At 38.9% G+C, this 17,245-nt stretch overlaps 1 protein-coding gene across 1 annotated transcript in view; it reads right to left on the bottom strand.

Annotated features, from left to right (window-relative positions):
* The window catches only part of COL1A2 (collagen type I alpha 2 chain), a 39,041-nt gene that overhangs the window by 8,130 nt on the left and 13,666 nt on the right, over positions 1 to 17,245 (bottom strand). The window contains exons 16-40 of the mRNA XM_027684680.1: positions 16,480 to 16,533; positions 14,962 to 15,060; positions 14,832 to 14,876; positions 14,624 to 14,722; positions 14,029 to 14,082; positions 13,822 to 13,929; positions 12,926 to 12,979; positions 12,724 to 12,822; positions 11,812 to 11,865; positions 11,324 to 11,422; positions 10,496 to 10,549; positions 9,804 to 9,857; positions 9,624 to 9,677; positions 9,471 to 9,524; positions 8,590 to 8,634; positions 6,287 to 6,385; positions 5,459 to 5,566; positions 4,086 to 4,139; positions 3,450 to 3,503; positions 2,852 to 2,905; positions 2,690 to 2,743; positions 2,481 to 2,588; positions 1,435 to 1,488; positions 1,288 to 1,341; positions 203 to 364 (exon numbers count right to left, since the gene is read on the bottom strand). Of these exons, the coding sequence (XP_027540481.1) occupies positions 203 to 364; positions 1,288 to 1,341; positions 1,435 to 1,488; positions 2,481 to 2,588; positions 2,690 to 2,743; positions 2,852 to 2,905; positions 3,450 to 3,503; positions 4,086 to 4,139; positions 5,459 to 5,566; positions 6,287 to 6,385; positions 8,590 to 8,634; positions 9,471 to 9,524; positions 9,624 to 9,677; positions 9,804 to 9,857; positions 10,496 to 10,549; positions 11,324 to 11,422; positions 11,812 to 11,865; positions 12,724 to 12,822; positions 12,926 to 12,979; positions 13,822 to 13,929; positions 14,029 to 14,082; positions 14,624 to 14,722; positions 14,832 to 14,876; positions 14,962 to 15,060; positions 16,480 to 16,533 (1,827 nt within the window). The remainder of the gene's footprint in view (positions 1 to 202; positions 365 to 1,287; positions 1,342 to 1,434; positions 1,489 to 2,480; positions 2,589 to 2,689; positions 2,744 to 2,851; positions 2,906 to 3,449; positions 3,504 to 4,085; positions 4,140 to 5,458; positions 5,567 to 6,286; positions 6,386 to 8,589; positions 8,635 to 9,470; positions 9,525 to 9,623; positions 9,678 to 9,803; positions 9,858 to 10,495; positions 10,550 to 11,323; positions 11,423 to 11,811; positions 11,866 to 12,723; positions 12,823 to 12,925; positions 12,980 to 13,821; positions 13,930 to 14,028; positions 14,083 to 14,623; positions 14,723 to 14,831; positions 14,877 to 14,961; positions 15,061 to 16,479; positions 16,534 to 17,245) is intronic.

Here is a 17,245-nt window from a genome sequence, read left to right as displayed (position 1 = left end):
CCCCTGATCCAGGGATCAGGTTCACTTTTTAAAGGCGTGTTTGTCAAACACACCTATAAACAACTTCTATAAACAATTAAAAGCTTTCCTAAATTTGTGGGTAAAACAGAAAAGCCCTTCACAAACGCAGAAAGTATCTTAGAAGCCCCAACATTTACATAAGAGAAACACCTTTAACAAGCTGTTATACTCAGTAACTTACAGCGGCACCGGCCTCTCCAGATGGACCTTTCTCACCAGCAAAGCCAGGTGGGCCAGCAATACCTTGTTCACCAGTGCGGCCAACTGGTCCAACATCACCACGTAGACCTCTAGGACCATCTTTGCCAGCTGGGCCAGGAGGACCAGGGGGACCAGTGATGCCCTAGGATTGAGTATGAATATAACACCATTACAATATAGACCCATTAACTGGGTATATCAGAGATAAACTTCACTTTAAGTCCATGTAAAAAAAAATGTGCTTTGCAATAAACATGTTATCAGCTACTCTGATGTAGCAACTTCAATTGCTTTGTCAGCAGAGGATAACTAGAATCTGCAGAGTTATTGAACTCAGGGTTTTTTTTTAATCAGGGCAGGTGAAAGTGGCATAATTTGGTGGGAAAATATAGATTTAGCTCTCTCTGGAGACATTAATTGCAATTATAAAATCTATGAGAAAAAACCCCAAACTCTTCCAATTCAACAGGATTATTTGCTTTAGATACTGGGATTTAAAATTTATTTAAATCTAGGGTATCTAGGGAAAGAATTGCCTTTTGGTAAAGGTTGGAAACACCTTTGAAAAGAAAAATTTCAAGTGTCAATCTGGAATGAGATTTCCTGGCTGAAAAATAAATAAGCAGGGATTCACATTCTAAAACATAATGAGACATTTCCCTGCTCAAGACAGGGGCTGGAACTGCAGATAGTTTAGAAAGTGTGGATACAAGATAACCTTAACATGCTTCTGCAGATTGGACATGATGTCCTTATTCCACTCCACCAGGAATAACTGTGTAGCCATTGATTTGAATAAAAGGAAATCAACACAGATTTTGCAAATGATTGGGTACTTCAAGATGAATAAGAATGCTTGACAGACTGTAAAAAAACCCCAAGAATTAAATGCATAGATCCTGCTCAGGGAGTTTGAACAGTTAGATTTTTTTTCTTATCCAATCCTATAGGGATCTGAGATATCTAGTGCAATTAGAATTTGTGTCAATGAAACAAAACTTAGGATTATCCCTAACCAAAGCAACTTCTCATTTATCTCCCATTAGAACTTCATTAGTTACTTACAGCAGGGCCAGGAGGACCAACTCTTCCAGCAGCACCAGGGAAACCAGTCATGCCCTAAAAATCATAGTGAAAAGGCAGATTAATTTTAAAGGCAACAATAACTTCATGAAAAGCAACAATGTCAGTACCAAAAGCTTGAAGACTTACAGGAGGACCAGCATCACCACGAGGGCCAGCAGGACCAGCAGCACCAGCAGGACCCTAGGTATGAAGGATTGAAAAAGAGAGATGGATTAAGCAAAGGCAGTTAATGTTCCCTATTTACAATAAGGGCTCAGTGTCTCTCTTGTGATAGCTAAGGGTAATTTTTACTCCAGCAGGAGGATAACTGGGCCCAAAACCACACTGCCTATCCTGGTACTAGGGTATTAAATTCTCACAGACATTTAAAATCAGCATTATAAGGCCTACGAAGAGTTGCATACAAGGTATTTACGATTCAAATGAATTTCCTTGCAAATGTTATGCGCATCTAAACAAATCTGGAAGTCAAAATGTGAAAGTAGGGCAAAACCAGTAAGTCCCCCTTTTGCACTGTGTGACTTATACATCCACATAGTGCAACAGCCTGGTGTTGGTCTATTAAAATTATACAGTAAGTACCCCAAGCCACGTTATCTTGCAACACTTTATGGTATTTGAACTACCTGGGTCTGACTTTGTGCATGATTCAACCAGTTCCCCAATAATGGGCTGCATGCATGTGAAGCAGAATATAGCTTTGGGCTATAGAGCTGGTAGCACATGAAAAGCCTGTGTGCAAGTGGGTGCATGAACAAATTTCCACATGCACTTCTGGATGACTGAGTCTGAAAACTAGTCTGTGACAGCACATCCTGACTTTGAGAGAAAGGTATCAACATCCTCAGCTCAGAACTTACCCACAATCACTCCCTGGATGGTCCAAGATAGACTGATTTTGCTGATCTTCAGAGCAAGGTGAAAAGTAGGTGTGTTTTTTTTTTCTCCTTATTTCAGTTCCAGACTCACAATCTGAGCCCACATAAATAGATTGACAAAGTTTATATAATGTGTGAAAAATCAGTAAGGTGAATTTCCACACAGCCTAGTTTGTTTTGAAGTTTTGTTTCTTTTTTTAATTACTTTTTCAGAATTCAAGGCCTTCAGATTAGTGTATTGCTTGCATAGCACAGTTAAGAACTGTGCATTTTAATAAGACACAGTTCACTTACTGGTGGTCCAGAAGCACCGATTGGGCCAATAGCACCTGTTGGTCCAACTTCACCCTTAGGTCCTTTAGGCCCACGCTCGCCTTTAGCACCAGGCTGACCAGCTGCACCCTACAGGCAGAAAAACAGACAGAATAATGAGCTAGAACTCTTGTGAAGGAAAGAGAGGAATGGCATGGCATCAATATCAGGAAAGCACAAATAGAACTCACAGGGGGTCCAGCAAATCCACTTGGACCTACGGGACCAGGCTCACCGCGTTCACCCTAAAGAGAGAACAAAGAAGAGAGGACTGGTTGGACTGGGCTTTAAAAGGGCAGTTTTCTGAACATCATGTCTTTGAGACAAGAATAGTTGCAGAAATTGCTACTTACAGGGATACCACGGGCACCAGCAGGACCAGCAGGACCAGCAGGGCCTCCTTCACCCTTAAACAGATAGCAGAAAACATTATGACACTGTGGAGAAAGGCCTTGCTGTAATCAGAATAGGGGTGACCTTGTGGTACTGGTGCATGTAGTGAGTCCCCTGTGTCTCTACTGGAGGGGATGTTACTGAAAAATGCTTCTTTTTTGACCCACCCTGTATTAATAATTTCTAACAATTCTCAGACAGGATCATTCTGAGATAATGTATGGTTATTCATCACTATATCAAAACCCCTTCTCACAGTGTGAGAAGGGTTGTGGAGCTTAACTTTGACTGGGAAGATTTCAGCCAAAGCCTGAATCAGAATCTTCTCCCCATATAACACAGTATCATGTACATGTGCATCACTTCCCTGCCCTTTTAGGAAAAGGTTTGGGATCCTATGGCAAACTTTGCTGAATAGTCCCAATAAATTTGCCTCCCAAGTCTGAAAAATGTACTGAACTTGTGCACATTGGAAAGATGGAAATCATCTTTAATGTTCACACGTGGGCAAACTGCATAAACAAACAAGACACTTTTTCATTCAAAGAGTAGACTTACCCGATCACCAGCACCACCAGCAGGGCCAGGAGCACCAATAGCACCAGGGAGACCCTGTAGGTCAAGAGACAGGACACCATTTCTAACAAAATGTGAGTAGGAGCAAGTACTTTAAATAATTTTTCTCTTTCCTCCTAGAGAAAGGTGTGTAACTTTCTTCCAGATGTTTTCAAGATAAAGGACACATGATCTATTCTCTTATTTTCCTTTTCAATTATTATTGTTATTATTGTTATTTCCTTCCCAAGTATTAATTCTAGGACAGGCACCTTAAATCTCAAATTAATGATAATTTTTGTGTAGCTTTGCAGGCTGCCTTTAGAATTAGCTGTCTGGGTTGAGCTCATGAAATCAAAGAAGATAATGTCACAGTGAATAGCTATGCAATACAAGGTTCTCTGCTCGTGTAATTTCTCTGCTTGGATGCATGAGAAGTAAACACTTTTCTCTCTTTCTCCCCCTAAATTCAAACATCCCTGGACAAAGGGGCAACAAAATCACATTGATTTGTATTAAAATAAGCAGAAAGAAGCAGTGACACAATAAGGGGGAAACTTAAGTCCTGAACATCCTTTTCAGTCACTGAAGTTCTGAGGTGCAGCAAGGTAAACTCAAGTAGAACCAAAAGATACTCACACGAGCACCGTCTCTTCCTGTTGCACCCATATCACCTCTCAGACCTGGGGCACCCTAGAATACACAGAGGGGAGAAAAGCATTATATTGGTAATGAACACAGCAGTTTGTATGAAAGAAGTCTTGAACTGTTTGCTGGGTACCTGTGTGTTACTTGCACATCATACAAGATGCTTATAATACTAGGGTATTTTTTGGGAATGGACTTTGATTATTATTTCATTCTTATTTCTGAGTATATACTGACTTGAAAAGTGAAAATTTGCAAAGAGGATTGACATGCTTTTCAGAATTATAAGTCTGCTTCTTTCATGGGAAACCTATCTAGTTTCTCCAAGATACCAAGAATTTTGGATGGAATTAAAAATTCAAAACCAAGTTGATGTATATTACCAATTATGAATATAAATCCCCTGTCAAAACCCCTTTACTTTTGGTCAAGAAATAGCTATCTGTAAAAATTATTCTAGGTATTCATGTTATACTTTCTAATTGAAGCAAGAAAACAGCTGTTACAAACAATGATGTCATATGGGTGGTAACATAAAATGCCATAAGTTTCATATAAATTTTTGTTATATCCACGCCACCACTGGAGTCAAGAAATCAGACCAGCACTCTGTTCTATGTCTTTTTTTTCCCTAAATACAGCCTAGACTTCTGCATTAATTTGCATGTCAATACATAGTGTTTTTTAAAAAGTTTGCAAGGAATTTTTAAAAATTTCCTTACAACTTCATTTATGATAAATGACTATGGATTTTTAGTCAAATAATGGAGTTCTAAACATCTCAGTTTAGATTTTAAATAATGAACAGGAGAGAATATGGAATGAAAGGTACATAGCAAGATAAAAATCAATTCTATAGATAATTATATGGCAAAGCAGAAGTAGCAACAGAACTTGCAACCAGAGTTTACAGCTTTATATAAGAGTTTAAATTGGCTAAAATAATTTCTGATTTTATGGAAAACTGATACAATCCAAAACTTTTTGCAACTGATTTGCTTATATTGTCACTGCACCCCGAGCAGTCATGGATTTGATCCAGAGACACAGTCCTTTGTGATTGGTAGGCCCATTCCTACCATAAAGTCTGTACTCAAAGACAGCTTTAGTATTTCTCTGGTAAAGATAAGCTCATTGTTACCCAATCCTGTGAAGAACCAATTGCCACTTAAGCCAATCACAAATGCTGAGCAAAGATAAGAATAAAACCTTAGATTGCCAGTCTGTTAGACCAACCTCTACTTGCTCACTAAGTAATACAGTTTCACAGTAAATAAAAGTTCCATTCAGGTTTTTTCAAGTTAACGAAATTCAGGCATCTCCCAAACCAGCGCATGCAGTGACAAAGCAGTTGTCCACCTTACCTTTTCACCCTTGCCTCCTGGAACACCAGCAACACCTCTCTCTCCTGGGATTCCACCAGGGCCAGCAGGACCAGGAGCACCAGCAGCACCAACATTGCCAGGCTCACCCTAGCAGCAACAGCATATCATGTAAGTCAGGGTCAGATCATTCACACAGTTTGGAACAAAATCATCATTAGTGCTTTGCTCATCATTCTGCTTGGTTGTAAACAGTGTGAATAGTAGCATTTTGTCTTAAGCTATTGTATGTATTTTACTTTTTTAGCTAGTTAAGATGCTACATGTGAACACTCTCTGATTCTGTGGGCTCCTGAGGTTTTAGGGTGTCCCATGTTCCCAACTAAACTTCTGTAGAAAGATTCCCCATGAAAATCCTGAAAACTAAGACCCAGATTCAGTTATCATCAAACCAACGTAATTTGTTAGATAACCACTTATTATTGCCCTGATGTTTGGGGAAGAATATTGCTTACTAGACACAAGAACTTCCTGTGTACAAGTAGATGTGGGTATAAATAGAATTCAGCATGGATTTCAGTCAAAATCTCAGGTCCTATCTCAAAACAGAATAATAGGATACCCAGCTGACAAGCTGTATTCAAACTGAGTTCCCCTCCCATCATCTATAGTACCACCCATTTAATATTAGCATGGACTAGCTGGGATGGAGCTTTACCACTTGAAGAGATGACCCAGGGGCTGTAGTGTATTGGTAACTACCTATTGGCAGTTATCACCTATGGTCTCAGGAAACCAGGTTTTGGATTGTGTCCAAATTCAATCATCAAGAATTCAACAGCAAGGCAGTGGCAGCTGGGAAAGGTTTACCTTGTTACCATCAGGGCCTGGTGGGCCAGCAGGACCACGGCTTCCAATGGAACCGGCGGGACCAACAGCACCGCTTTCACCAGGAGGACCACGTTCACCCTACAGGAGACAGTCTGATTTAAGTTTTCCCTTGAATTTCTCCGTAGCTGAGAGGTTTTAAAGCACTGGCTAGTAGCATTTTAATCTGAACAAAACACTAAGAACTGTGTAAGAATTGTACAGCCACTAACTAAACTGGTCATAAGAACTGGCTCCAGCTTTTGACACAAATACAGCAAAATGAGGTAATAAAGTCTTGCATCATGGTAACAGCTGACAATTAGGTTACAAATACTTTTTGAACATGGATTTTGTCTACTGTGCTCATTCTGGTAACAGTGTCTTGCATTCTATTGCCAAATGGAGATTCTGTTTTAGGAAAAATAATGGATGCTAGTGAAATTAAAGCAATAATAATTGGCAAACAATTATTTTTACAGTGTCAAATGCCTGGTGAATATTGGAGAATAAAGGTGACAGCTAAAGCCTATTAATGTGAGCTGTACATTTTAACAGGCATAAGGATAAATTCTGAAATAGAGGTCATCCGAAGATGTGGAAGCAGCCGGAAACTGGGTTTAAATGCACAACAGATCTATCAAAGATCTTTAGTAAAACTGATATTTCTATATTTCAAATTATCTCAGTGTGATCAAGCTGGACATCAGGGAACAATCTGATAAGGTATAATAGAGATTTTTCATTATGCTAGATTTTGTACAGTATTATGTCTAATATGTTGAATTTTGCATAACAGCTTTGTAGTTATTATACAAAATCTGGGATTTTTCATGAGAACTATAATGTGGTCAAAGAACTGACTCAAGGAGACGTAGCACACTGTTAGAAGCACCAATGATGTGGAAGATTAAATTATATTTTACAAATGTCCCTCGATTAATATTTCTTTTACATACACTTTCTTAATGATAGAGAGGCTGAAAAGGAAGATAGATATTTATGAAATATGCAGATATCACAAAGGTGGAAGTTTTTGTCAACAGGAAGAAAGGTTGGCATATTACACAGGAAGAAGTGAATAACCTGCTAGATGACTGTCACAGCAAAAGTGAGATAAAATTCAAGAGTGCAAAGTATCAGGCCATTTTTGTAGGCACTAAAAATGAGAATTTCTGCTGTAAATGGAAGTTTCATTGGTGAAAATGACAGAAAGGGAAAAGTGATAGCCAGTAGCCAACGACATGATGCAGACATGAAAAAGGCAAACATGACTTGGCACAAGAAGTGAGGTATTTTTAGTTAGTGTTAGTTTTGTGTACAAAGCATCAGAAAGATTTAATTTTGAATACTGAATGAAATACATCCTGGGCTGGGTTTGAGATACTTAAGGCAAGCTAGAGCAGAGGCAAGTAACTGCTACTACTATGACAAAGGCTTGGATAGATCAGCAAAGTTTAGAGGGCACATCGTTATTGATACTGATGCCTTAAGATTCAGTCTCAGGGCACTAAATATAGGGAGGGAAAGTGCTGTTTAAACTGATCAACATAACTTATAAGAGTGAATGGGAATATTTGTCATTGGATACATTTAGGCTGGAAGTCAGAAGAAAAGAAGAAGCAACAGAAGTAGGTTAAATATCAATCTCTTTATAGATGAATTTGGAGAGCAAATAATTAATCGAGCATTTTATAAACTACTTATTATTCTACATAAATGAGATCTTCTTGCCATGCAGGAAGGCCTCCGCACAAAGCTCTTTAAAGATGTTTATTGACAGTGCAGGAATAAAGGGAAGTGGAAGGCAATACCTTCCAATGGCTATTCCAGGCTCTGAATGCACAAAGAGGTTCTATTCACAAAGAGGTTACCTGAGAGGTAGGAGCTGGCAAGTAAGGGATAGGACAACTGAAGTGGTCAGACTAAGAAGGTCTGCACACAGGCACTGTACTTGAAAATTCTCATATGCATCAGGCCTCAGTGTAACACTGTAGGATTAGTCTTTTGTCATCCACAGTCTCATCGTGAGGTTAATACAGGGTATCGTTATTTGGGTAATAATCATACTGCTTATCCAGAAGTTTACTAACACTGGTAACTGTTGTATTATATAATCATATAACCTCCTAACATGTGCAAAGAGCAGAGATAATTCTCTTTCATTCCTGGGAATCTGCTCTGCAATACACTGTATTCTATAACAAGGCTTTTTGCCTTGAGGAACTTGGAAATGTATATAGCTACAACTATTATTGAACACATTCTTAAGACAGTCTGTACCAGATTTCAAATGAGTTACTTACTCTTGGGCCAGCAGGACCAGGGACACCAAATTCACCATGAAGACCCTAGAAGAGAGTAGATATACTGGTAAGGCTTATTTCTAAAGCAAACTTGTTTGCTGAAATTGTACTTTGTTTCTTAGCAGTAAACAGAAATGCTTCTCAAATTGCAACAGCATATTGAACATTTTCAGGCAAATAGCCATCTTTTAGATACATGGAAATAAGCCCTTTTCATCTAGCTGCACAGTATCTCAAGGCACACATGAGATAATTTTTCATCAGAAGAGCTACCTATTTAATTACAAGCTCTTTTTTTCAGGTATATGCATTGTAAGTTATTTTACAGGGACACAGATAGATGTAACTATAAATATTAAAGGTGGTTATGACACATAGGATAAACAATTTGCAGATTTCATCACACACTAACTGTGCAGCAGTCAGAGAACATATCACGCCTAAGCTACCTCAGTTGTACATCATTGTAAATTCACCGAAGTCAACAGAGCTGTAAAAGAACATAATTGGAGTAATGCAGGTTAGACTTAACCTGAAAGATTTCAAAAGAAATGTGAAGTAAAATATTTTTCATGTACTGTCTCCTCCTCTGGGGGAGGAGGCATATTTTATTACTGCCTAAGGCCCAAAAAGCAAAGGACTGTCTTGGCTCAGTTTCATACCAAAACTTAGAAAAAGAAGTATGATGCAAGTTCCAATAGAACTTCTTCATTTGTGGCTAGCTTTAACAAAAGGGACTATTAAACTTTGCATATAACACAGATTGCTTTTTTTTTGGCAAATAGATCCAACAGGCTCTTGCTTCACCACATGTGCAATTTGAAACACAGCACTTACGCAATGCCTGCCCCAGCTCGTAGAGTACTGTACGTGCCACTCACCCTTTCTCCTGGTTTACCAGCTTCACCAGCTGGACCCGAGGGACCTGGCAGACCCTAAGTGTAAAGAAACAAGAATGCATATAAAGTTAAGGCAGAAGCACTTCATGCTTTAGAAATCATAGATAATATTGAGCAGAGCACATGGCTACTTACCTGGAAGCCAGGAGGGCCAGCAGGACCTGTTTCACCCTTTCCACCTTGATTCCCCTGGATGGAATGAAAAACAACTGATTAACTTGGAAGGAGAAATACAGGAAAATGGATTTAAAAATGGGAGGTCCCACTAATGAAAAGTAAATCACAAATTGGACCTGTGTAAAAGCTGTTACTCACAGTGACTCCAGGAGGACCTTGAGCACCGTTGTTTCCCTCTGGACCAGGAGCACCCTATAGGTGTTCAAGTAGAAAGCTGTTATCAAAGTTTTGATTTTTTATAAATAATATATCTAAATTATTATGTGCCAAAACCAAAGGTCTCTTCCAGTGCATTTTGAACTTAACCACAGAAACTTCACTGTCAAAGTGTGCTAAAGATGCTTACAATTTTAAATTCTGGTGATTCAATTATTGCAGCACATTCATCCTTAAGAAAGCTTATTTTGGAATTACAGAATATAGGAACCTTGCCGATAGCATTTTTCCCACAACAGACTGATTCTTTAATCCCTCTACATGGAAAAATTAGTAAGTTTCAGCTATTAATAAGAAGTTGGAAATTTACAGGATAAATTGGAAACCATACACTGTCCTCAAAGAATTGAGGACAGGGAGTGTTATTTTTTCCCTCTTCATAAGATGATAATACTGCAAAATTAATTACCCAATTAACACCCAAGAAGAGGAGTTTTCATTTATCCATTAAGTAACAGCCCCCACTGACATGAGGCTAGATGAATGTATTCCCAAGTGCTTTTCTCTTTCATCATCTATTCATGCTTGCACAGGTCAATGGTATCTTATTACAGAGGTTTTGAAAATCTACTTCTTTCTCTCTGGAGGGTGCTAAAGCAATTATATCCACATACCCGTGGGCCAGCAAGACCAACATTGCCTCTTTCACCAGGTTTGCCAGGTTCACCCTGAAGTCGAAAGAAAAAGAGATATAAAAGTCAACCAAGACCAACCTTAGACTCAGTTTATACTACTAAGCAGACACACTCTCCTTGCCAGAAGATTTATTGTAATAATTCTTTAACCCCAATTAAAACACCCACAAGCTCCATCTGACTTTTTAGATCACTTTGAATATCTCAAAAATAAACATCTTGTCTTTTCAAAACTCCATTTTCTTATTTTTTGAGATCATAACTCATGACTCTCTGCATAGTATCCTATGCAATACACTCTACTTATGTATGCCTGTGTGTGTATGTATAGCAGCACCCAAATCCAGGAGGTTATTATTGTTATCTGTGGCCTCTGTGGGATATATCAAGAGGCCCACTGAAGTCATGGGTAACTTTTCTTCTAAACTGAGTGATCTTTGGATAGTTCTCCATAAATAACAGTATTCTGGAACTGAACCTTAATGGCCAAATTTTACAGAACTTTTCCTGAAGCCTATATACAGAAATGACAAATTGGAGATGCAGAGATTATAAAATAGACATGTATTATCCTAATCACTTCAGTGTCCAATTATTCCTAAGCTAATTACATTGTTTTTCAGTTGTTTAATCATATTTTGGATAACTGAAAAATAATTTAAAACAAAAATCTTGAATGTAAGTGGATGCTACAATAAGCAGTACAGGAAGATACAGGGAGATGTGTTTGATTAATGTCAGAGCTGGGGACCTAAAGATGTCTGGAAATACCTTCATAGTAATAGAAAGCTTTTGTACTGTACTTACAGTGGGACCTTTTGGTCCAGGGAATCCAATGTTGCCAGGCTCACCTCTATTACCAGCTGGACCAATTGGCCCAACCCTACCATCTGCTCCAGGGAAACCCTAGAAAGAGAAATCATACTATTAAATGGCTGGGGTAATTTAATTAGAGTTCAGCTTTGGGAGAAATGTGTACTGACAGGAAGCAAATGCCATTTAACTTTTAAACATCATTGATACACTGCATGCTCATGCATTCCTCCATTTTTTTTCTCTCCTTTCATAGAACTGCGTATTTCTTCTTCCCCTTCCAGGACACAGGCCTGATCTGAGACCCACAGAAATGAATGGAAAGTTTCACACTGTTCTTCTGACTAATATGGTAGTAAAATTTTGCTGGTTCTATGTAGTTGTGTGAGGGCTCAGTACCGAGATCTCTGCTTTTTAAAATCTCACTTTATGTGTGTGTTTCACATGCAATGGGGGAACAGAATGAAAAGCAAAGTACTTACAACAGGACCCTCCTTGCCAGCAGGGCCTGGGCTTCCAGGCTGACCTGGGAGACCCTGAGAAAGGAAAAGTTTCATGTTTTTAGAAGGAAACCAACTCACCCAACAGTTAATCAACATTTTTTCTACATGTATGCGTACACACAGAGAGATGCCAAGTTATCAATATACACTGAGGAAACAGGACCGTCTGACTTATCAAGTTTACATCTAAAGCACACTGAAGTTTAATTTGGTGGTGTGTTCCCTTGCCAGTTGAAAATCAACATAGGTTAGTACCTGTTTCACTCAGATAAACTTATTTAGGCTCTGCTTTGGAGGAGAGTGTGTTTCAATATCTGCAGATGCCTAATAGTTTCACATGTGCATTGAAAACCTTTTCACTTCATGGGGTAGGGTAGGAAGAGTAAAGAGAATTAAAGACCATGACAAGGACATAATCTGACTGCAGCCAACACCACTAAAAGTGAATGGCTTCTTTCAGTGAAATAATTTCCAAAATAAAATAGAAATAATTGAGATCAGCCATCTCATCGTTTTAGTAGGGTTTGCTTTTCTTTTAGTTCATTAAAGAGGACACACACACCACAGTTGTGATCTTAATGATCATATTCTGTAAATAATCACAAGTGGAAACCCCTTTCAGAAGTCACTGCAGTATCCAGCACAAGAGGACACTGTTCCATGACAAGGCAATCAAACGCTACCATAACAAAAGGAACTAATTTCAATAAATATTTTGATGCTTCCTAATCATTCCTCATAGATTTTTTTCAATAGAGTGGTGGAAGTGCCCTAATTGTGTTTAGCACATGCTGAATTTTTGCATTTGGATTTCTGAATAATTTTATCCCTTCATTGTAAGTCATTTTCTTTTTACATAGTTCAAACTTACACCACAGAGTTCAAACTTACTCTTGGACCCATAAGACCAGGCTCACCAGGACGGCCAGCATCACCATGAGGACCCTTAGCACCAACAGGACCACTAGCACCACGGTTACCAGCAGGGCCCTACCATAAGAAAGAAATAAAATAAGGCAGAGGTAGGAAAAAGCATCACGTCTGTGTATAAAAGAAGATGGTTCAGAAATAGTGGCCCAGACAAAAGTCTTACCATGACACCAGCTCTGCCATCAGCTCCAGGAAGACCACGAGATCCAGGCACACCCTGCAAGTCAACACAAAACAAATCAAGGAACGGAAAGAACTAAATCTGTTGTTGCTTGCTTAATTTCAGCCTTCCAAGCACGTCTGCTGAATTTGAGGTAAGTGCAGCTCTAAGCTCACACACCTCAGTGTAAATCGATATTGTGAAAGAAATCTCTTTCACTTCCTATAGATTTCTTTGAATTTTTGTTTGTATCACAGAATTTTCAGAGTTCATTGTAACTAATAGTGGCTCTAGCCAGCAGCTAGGATCCCACAACCTGGCTCACACAGTTCCACATTCCCTTCTCTGTAGAGAGTTACTGATTTCTCTGTGACTCCCTACCCAAGGTGCAACACTAAATCTTTATCTCTGCCAAAAAAATATCTGGTGGAAACACTGCCATTTTTCGTATTATTTTCCTATGAATTGTTTTCCTGCATGCTTCCTGAAGTTCATGAGGTCTTTTTCTCACCCAGTGAGAAGGGTACTAGGCATTCTTGAAGACACTGAATTGAAAGCTTTTGCCTCCTATGATATGTGAACCAATTCTCTGTTTTGAGCAGTTAAATTCCATCACTACCTTTAAGAGTAATTAAAAGATAATTCACTAAATATTACACAATGGATGAATCAAAGCAACCTCTAATTGCTTCAGGGATAAGATTGTAAATATGCATTAACACAAAGCAAAAATAGGTTTGATCCCAACTAATCAAAAGGCTTAGAATTGAAAATTATCTTTGTGTAGAAGCATTAATGTAAATGTAATTACTCATAATTATTTAATTTGTCTTTGTGACTCTTGATTGATTTCCTCTTTCCTTTTACTTCGATTTCTGGAACACAAAAAGAAAACCTACTCTCAGACCAGCAGGGCCTGGGGGACCAGCAGAGCCAGGTTCACCAGTGCTTCCTCTCTTGCCTTCCTCACCACTGGGACCAGGAGGGCCAGGAGGTCCAGCAGCACCCTATGTCAGACAAATAGAGAAAAAGAAGAAATCAGGTGCTGTGTTGCAGTTATAATCAGGCTTTTGATTGAAAAAACCTTCACATTTTGTCATACTTACAGGCTCACCCTTGGCACCACTTTCTCCCTTGGGACCGGCAGGGCCTGGTTCACCCTAGAGTCCAAAAAAAAAGAGATAATAGAATTACGTATCGTTCAAAAAAATTTCTCTTCTACCTGGAGAGCTTTCTCATGAATCAAAACAGTCTTTGATCATCTCATGCCATGCCTGCCTCTATTGTGAATAACGGTCAATGAGTACAATTGTATTTTTGGCTTAATAGCCATGAAAACAAACATGTTCAAGATGCTTAGAAATTACATATATTGAACTATGACACATTCAGGGCTGATTCCTCTGCTGAGGATACCCATTGAGGGCCTAGCTGTGCGATTGCTGCCACATCTCTCTTGATACTATCAGCATGGACAGAGTTAACAGTCCTTGCACTCGAAGGGAGTGCAAAGTGAACCTCTTGAGTCTTGGCATCTGAAGCAAGTAGTGAGACACAGAACTGAACTACAATGTTCAATTATAGTGCAGCAAGAAAAAATGTCTGCATTATAACAAAAATGTATCCAGAGAAAATCTTTTACTACTGTGGACACTGTGTCCAGTTTTCAAATGAAGACACATAATATACAAGGTCACTTACAACAAGTCCTCTAGCACCACTAGGACCAGCAGGGCCAGGAGGACCAAGAATACCACGGGGACCAGGAAGACCTGGAGCACCAGCAACACCAGGAAGACCCTGTAGAGCAGAGGAGAAAAAAGGTATTATGAACCTATTATCTTTTCTGTTGCATTAACTGAATTTGGTTTTTTTTAAAGCAAACAAGTATGAGTATAGTTGTACTTACAGCTGCACCTTTAGCTCCTGGAAGACCATTAGCACCAGGGTTGCCCTGTTAAGGAAGATAACAATGCTGGTTCATTCAGAATCAAAGGTACACCCATCCAACAATAGATAAAGTCAGGCAAGTTACTTACTGGAGGGCCAACAGGACCACTAGAACCAGGAAGTCCAATCTCTCCTCTTGGACCAGCAGGACCAGTAGGACCAACGTTACCAGCAGGTCCGATTTCACCCTGTTTGAGAGAAGAACAGAACCCTCTATCAGTGTACACAGTGTTATGGCAATAGTGAAGCAATCCTATATTAGCCTGGCATTAAGAAGACAATCATACATATATATATATATATATATATGCAGAGGCCAGGAAACCAAGCAGTTGAGAGCTTTTAATGGATTTTAAAGGCACTGAAGTTGGAATGTCTAGTTAGGCTCCATCTAAGCTGATAGCTAAAACAACAGATGCTCAGCAGACCCCAAAAAGTTACATTATCACCTAGGATTAACCAGAAGGTTGATCTAAAAAAAAAACCAAAATTACAATTCCAGTCTTATCTGCAGCCATGTGCCTCCAGCATTAGCCTGAGATGCCACAGCATATGAGACCTAATTGACCATTGTCTTGGACTTTCAGATGCCACTCACACTGATGCAAAACACACAATGATGCCTGATCAGAGTGCTGTGGGATAGTATTCACAGTGGAGTAAATGACAGGAAGAAAGGTCCTTGCTTTTATTTTCGGAAGCTTGTATTCCACTACAAAAAACTGAATATAATGACAATTTCTCTCCAACAATTCTCTAAGCAGCCAGCATTCACCCTGGACATGTAGACTGTCTTCTCTTGAAATTACATGCTGTAACCACACTAACATCTGCATCAGAGAAAACTTCATGGTTTTCAAAGACTTGCATTTTGATAAGAATAACCAAAATGGGATCTCAATGTTTTTCTCATCTTCCTTGCAGTTAATATTAAAGGGTCCAGCAAACAATACTTTATTTTCTTCTAAGGATGGATTAAGATAAGTTTTGTCTGTGACATGGATTTTGTGGCAAAACATCAGCAAAATTAGTAAATGTAGTATATGTGATACTCTTGGCTTCCTTGGGCACTCAAGATATTGAGACTCTTACCCAGGTAAAAATGCTAAGATCTGAGCAATAAATGAATCATTTAAGTTATAGTCTGCAAGAGCAAAATGGTAGTGCCCTGAACCTGAAAAGTTTAAATGCAATTTCTGCATTGTAATTTCAAGGACTTAAGTTGGAAAGAGCCCAATACTCAACTGCAGTCCTCCACTACTTCTATAAAGTGATGTTATCTGCTGCTTTGCTTATTTAGCATGATCCATGTCACCCTTCGAAGGTGTATTCAATTGCATCACACAGGAAGCAGAAAAAAAGGTTATGTGTCTTCCTAAATCTGCCCACCATCCATCTTCAGCTGTGAAGTAACTGCTGTGTTTTAAATTAGCATTCATATCTGATGCTCTCCAAATACTCTAGGAATTCATCCTCATCCTAATCTGTAACTGATAAGAAAGGATTCCTATTTCATTGAGAGTGGGGTTTTTTTTGCTGCCTAGCAACTCTTTATAGTACATTTCATCTTCACTATCAAATGTATCAGGAGAAGCAGATGTTCATACCTTAGCACCAGGAGCACCTGGGAAGCCTGGAGGACCAGCAGCACCAATAGGGCCCTGGAAAATTAAAGGGAAGCAGTTGTGTAAAGGTATTCTGTGAAGACAAAAACATCTTGCTTGCTTTAAACAGATTAAAAAAAAATGCACATTTACTTATTCCTCACGTTACCACCTCAGAATACCAGTTGCCTTCTGCAACTCCAAACTGACAGATTTGGTTTACTACAAACAGTTAAGAGCAAGGTCAATGCTTGAAAAGCATTTGCAGTGCAAATTTAGCAAGAACTGGTAAAACCTTGCCTTGAGGCTAAACACCTGAGAAAGAACAGAGGATGGGCAGAGGCAGGCATCTGCAAGGCAAGGTGGCTGATTCTACTACAACTACTTATGGCTGTGAGATTTCTAACTACATTGGGACAAAATTCCTAATGTACCCAGACATATATTCATAGCCTTTATTTTTCAGTGCATGCAAATACAAAGGGATAGTTTTTCTTCAATTATCAATAAAATATCCAACTCACTCATTGCTATTGGGAACTGACATCTACATTTTTTTTGAGCTAAGATCTTTCAATTATAAATACTTATTATAAAACTGCCTCAAAAATCCAAGGGAATTTGTCAGCTGGTATGACAAAGAGGAATTGGCTTCCAACATTTTATAACCTACTGTGTTATAAACGGGGTAGCTTGAATTCTCACTGGTTTTGCATAAGCAAATAAAAAAAGAACAAAACCCTTTAAGATGTGTTTGAAAACATAAATT

This window comes from Neopelma chrysocephalum, unplaced genomic scaffold (assembly GCF_003984885.1).
Source record: "Neopelma chrysocephalum unplaced genomic scaffold, ASM398488v2 Primary Assembly neopelma1_67, whole genome shotgun sequence".
Lineage (NCBI taxonomy): Eukaryota > Metazoa > Chordata > Aves > Passeriformes > Pipridae > Neopelma > Neopelma chrysocephalum.
The sequence above is the reverse complement of the archived record's forward strand: the minus strand, read 5'-3'. Positions and strand labels throughout refer to the sequence as shown.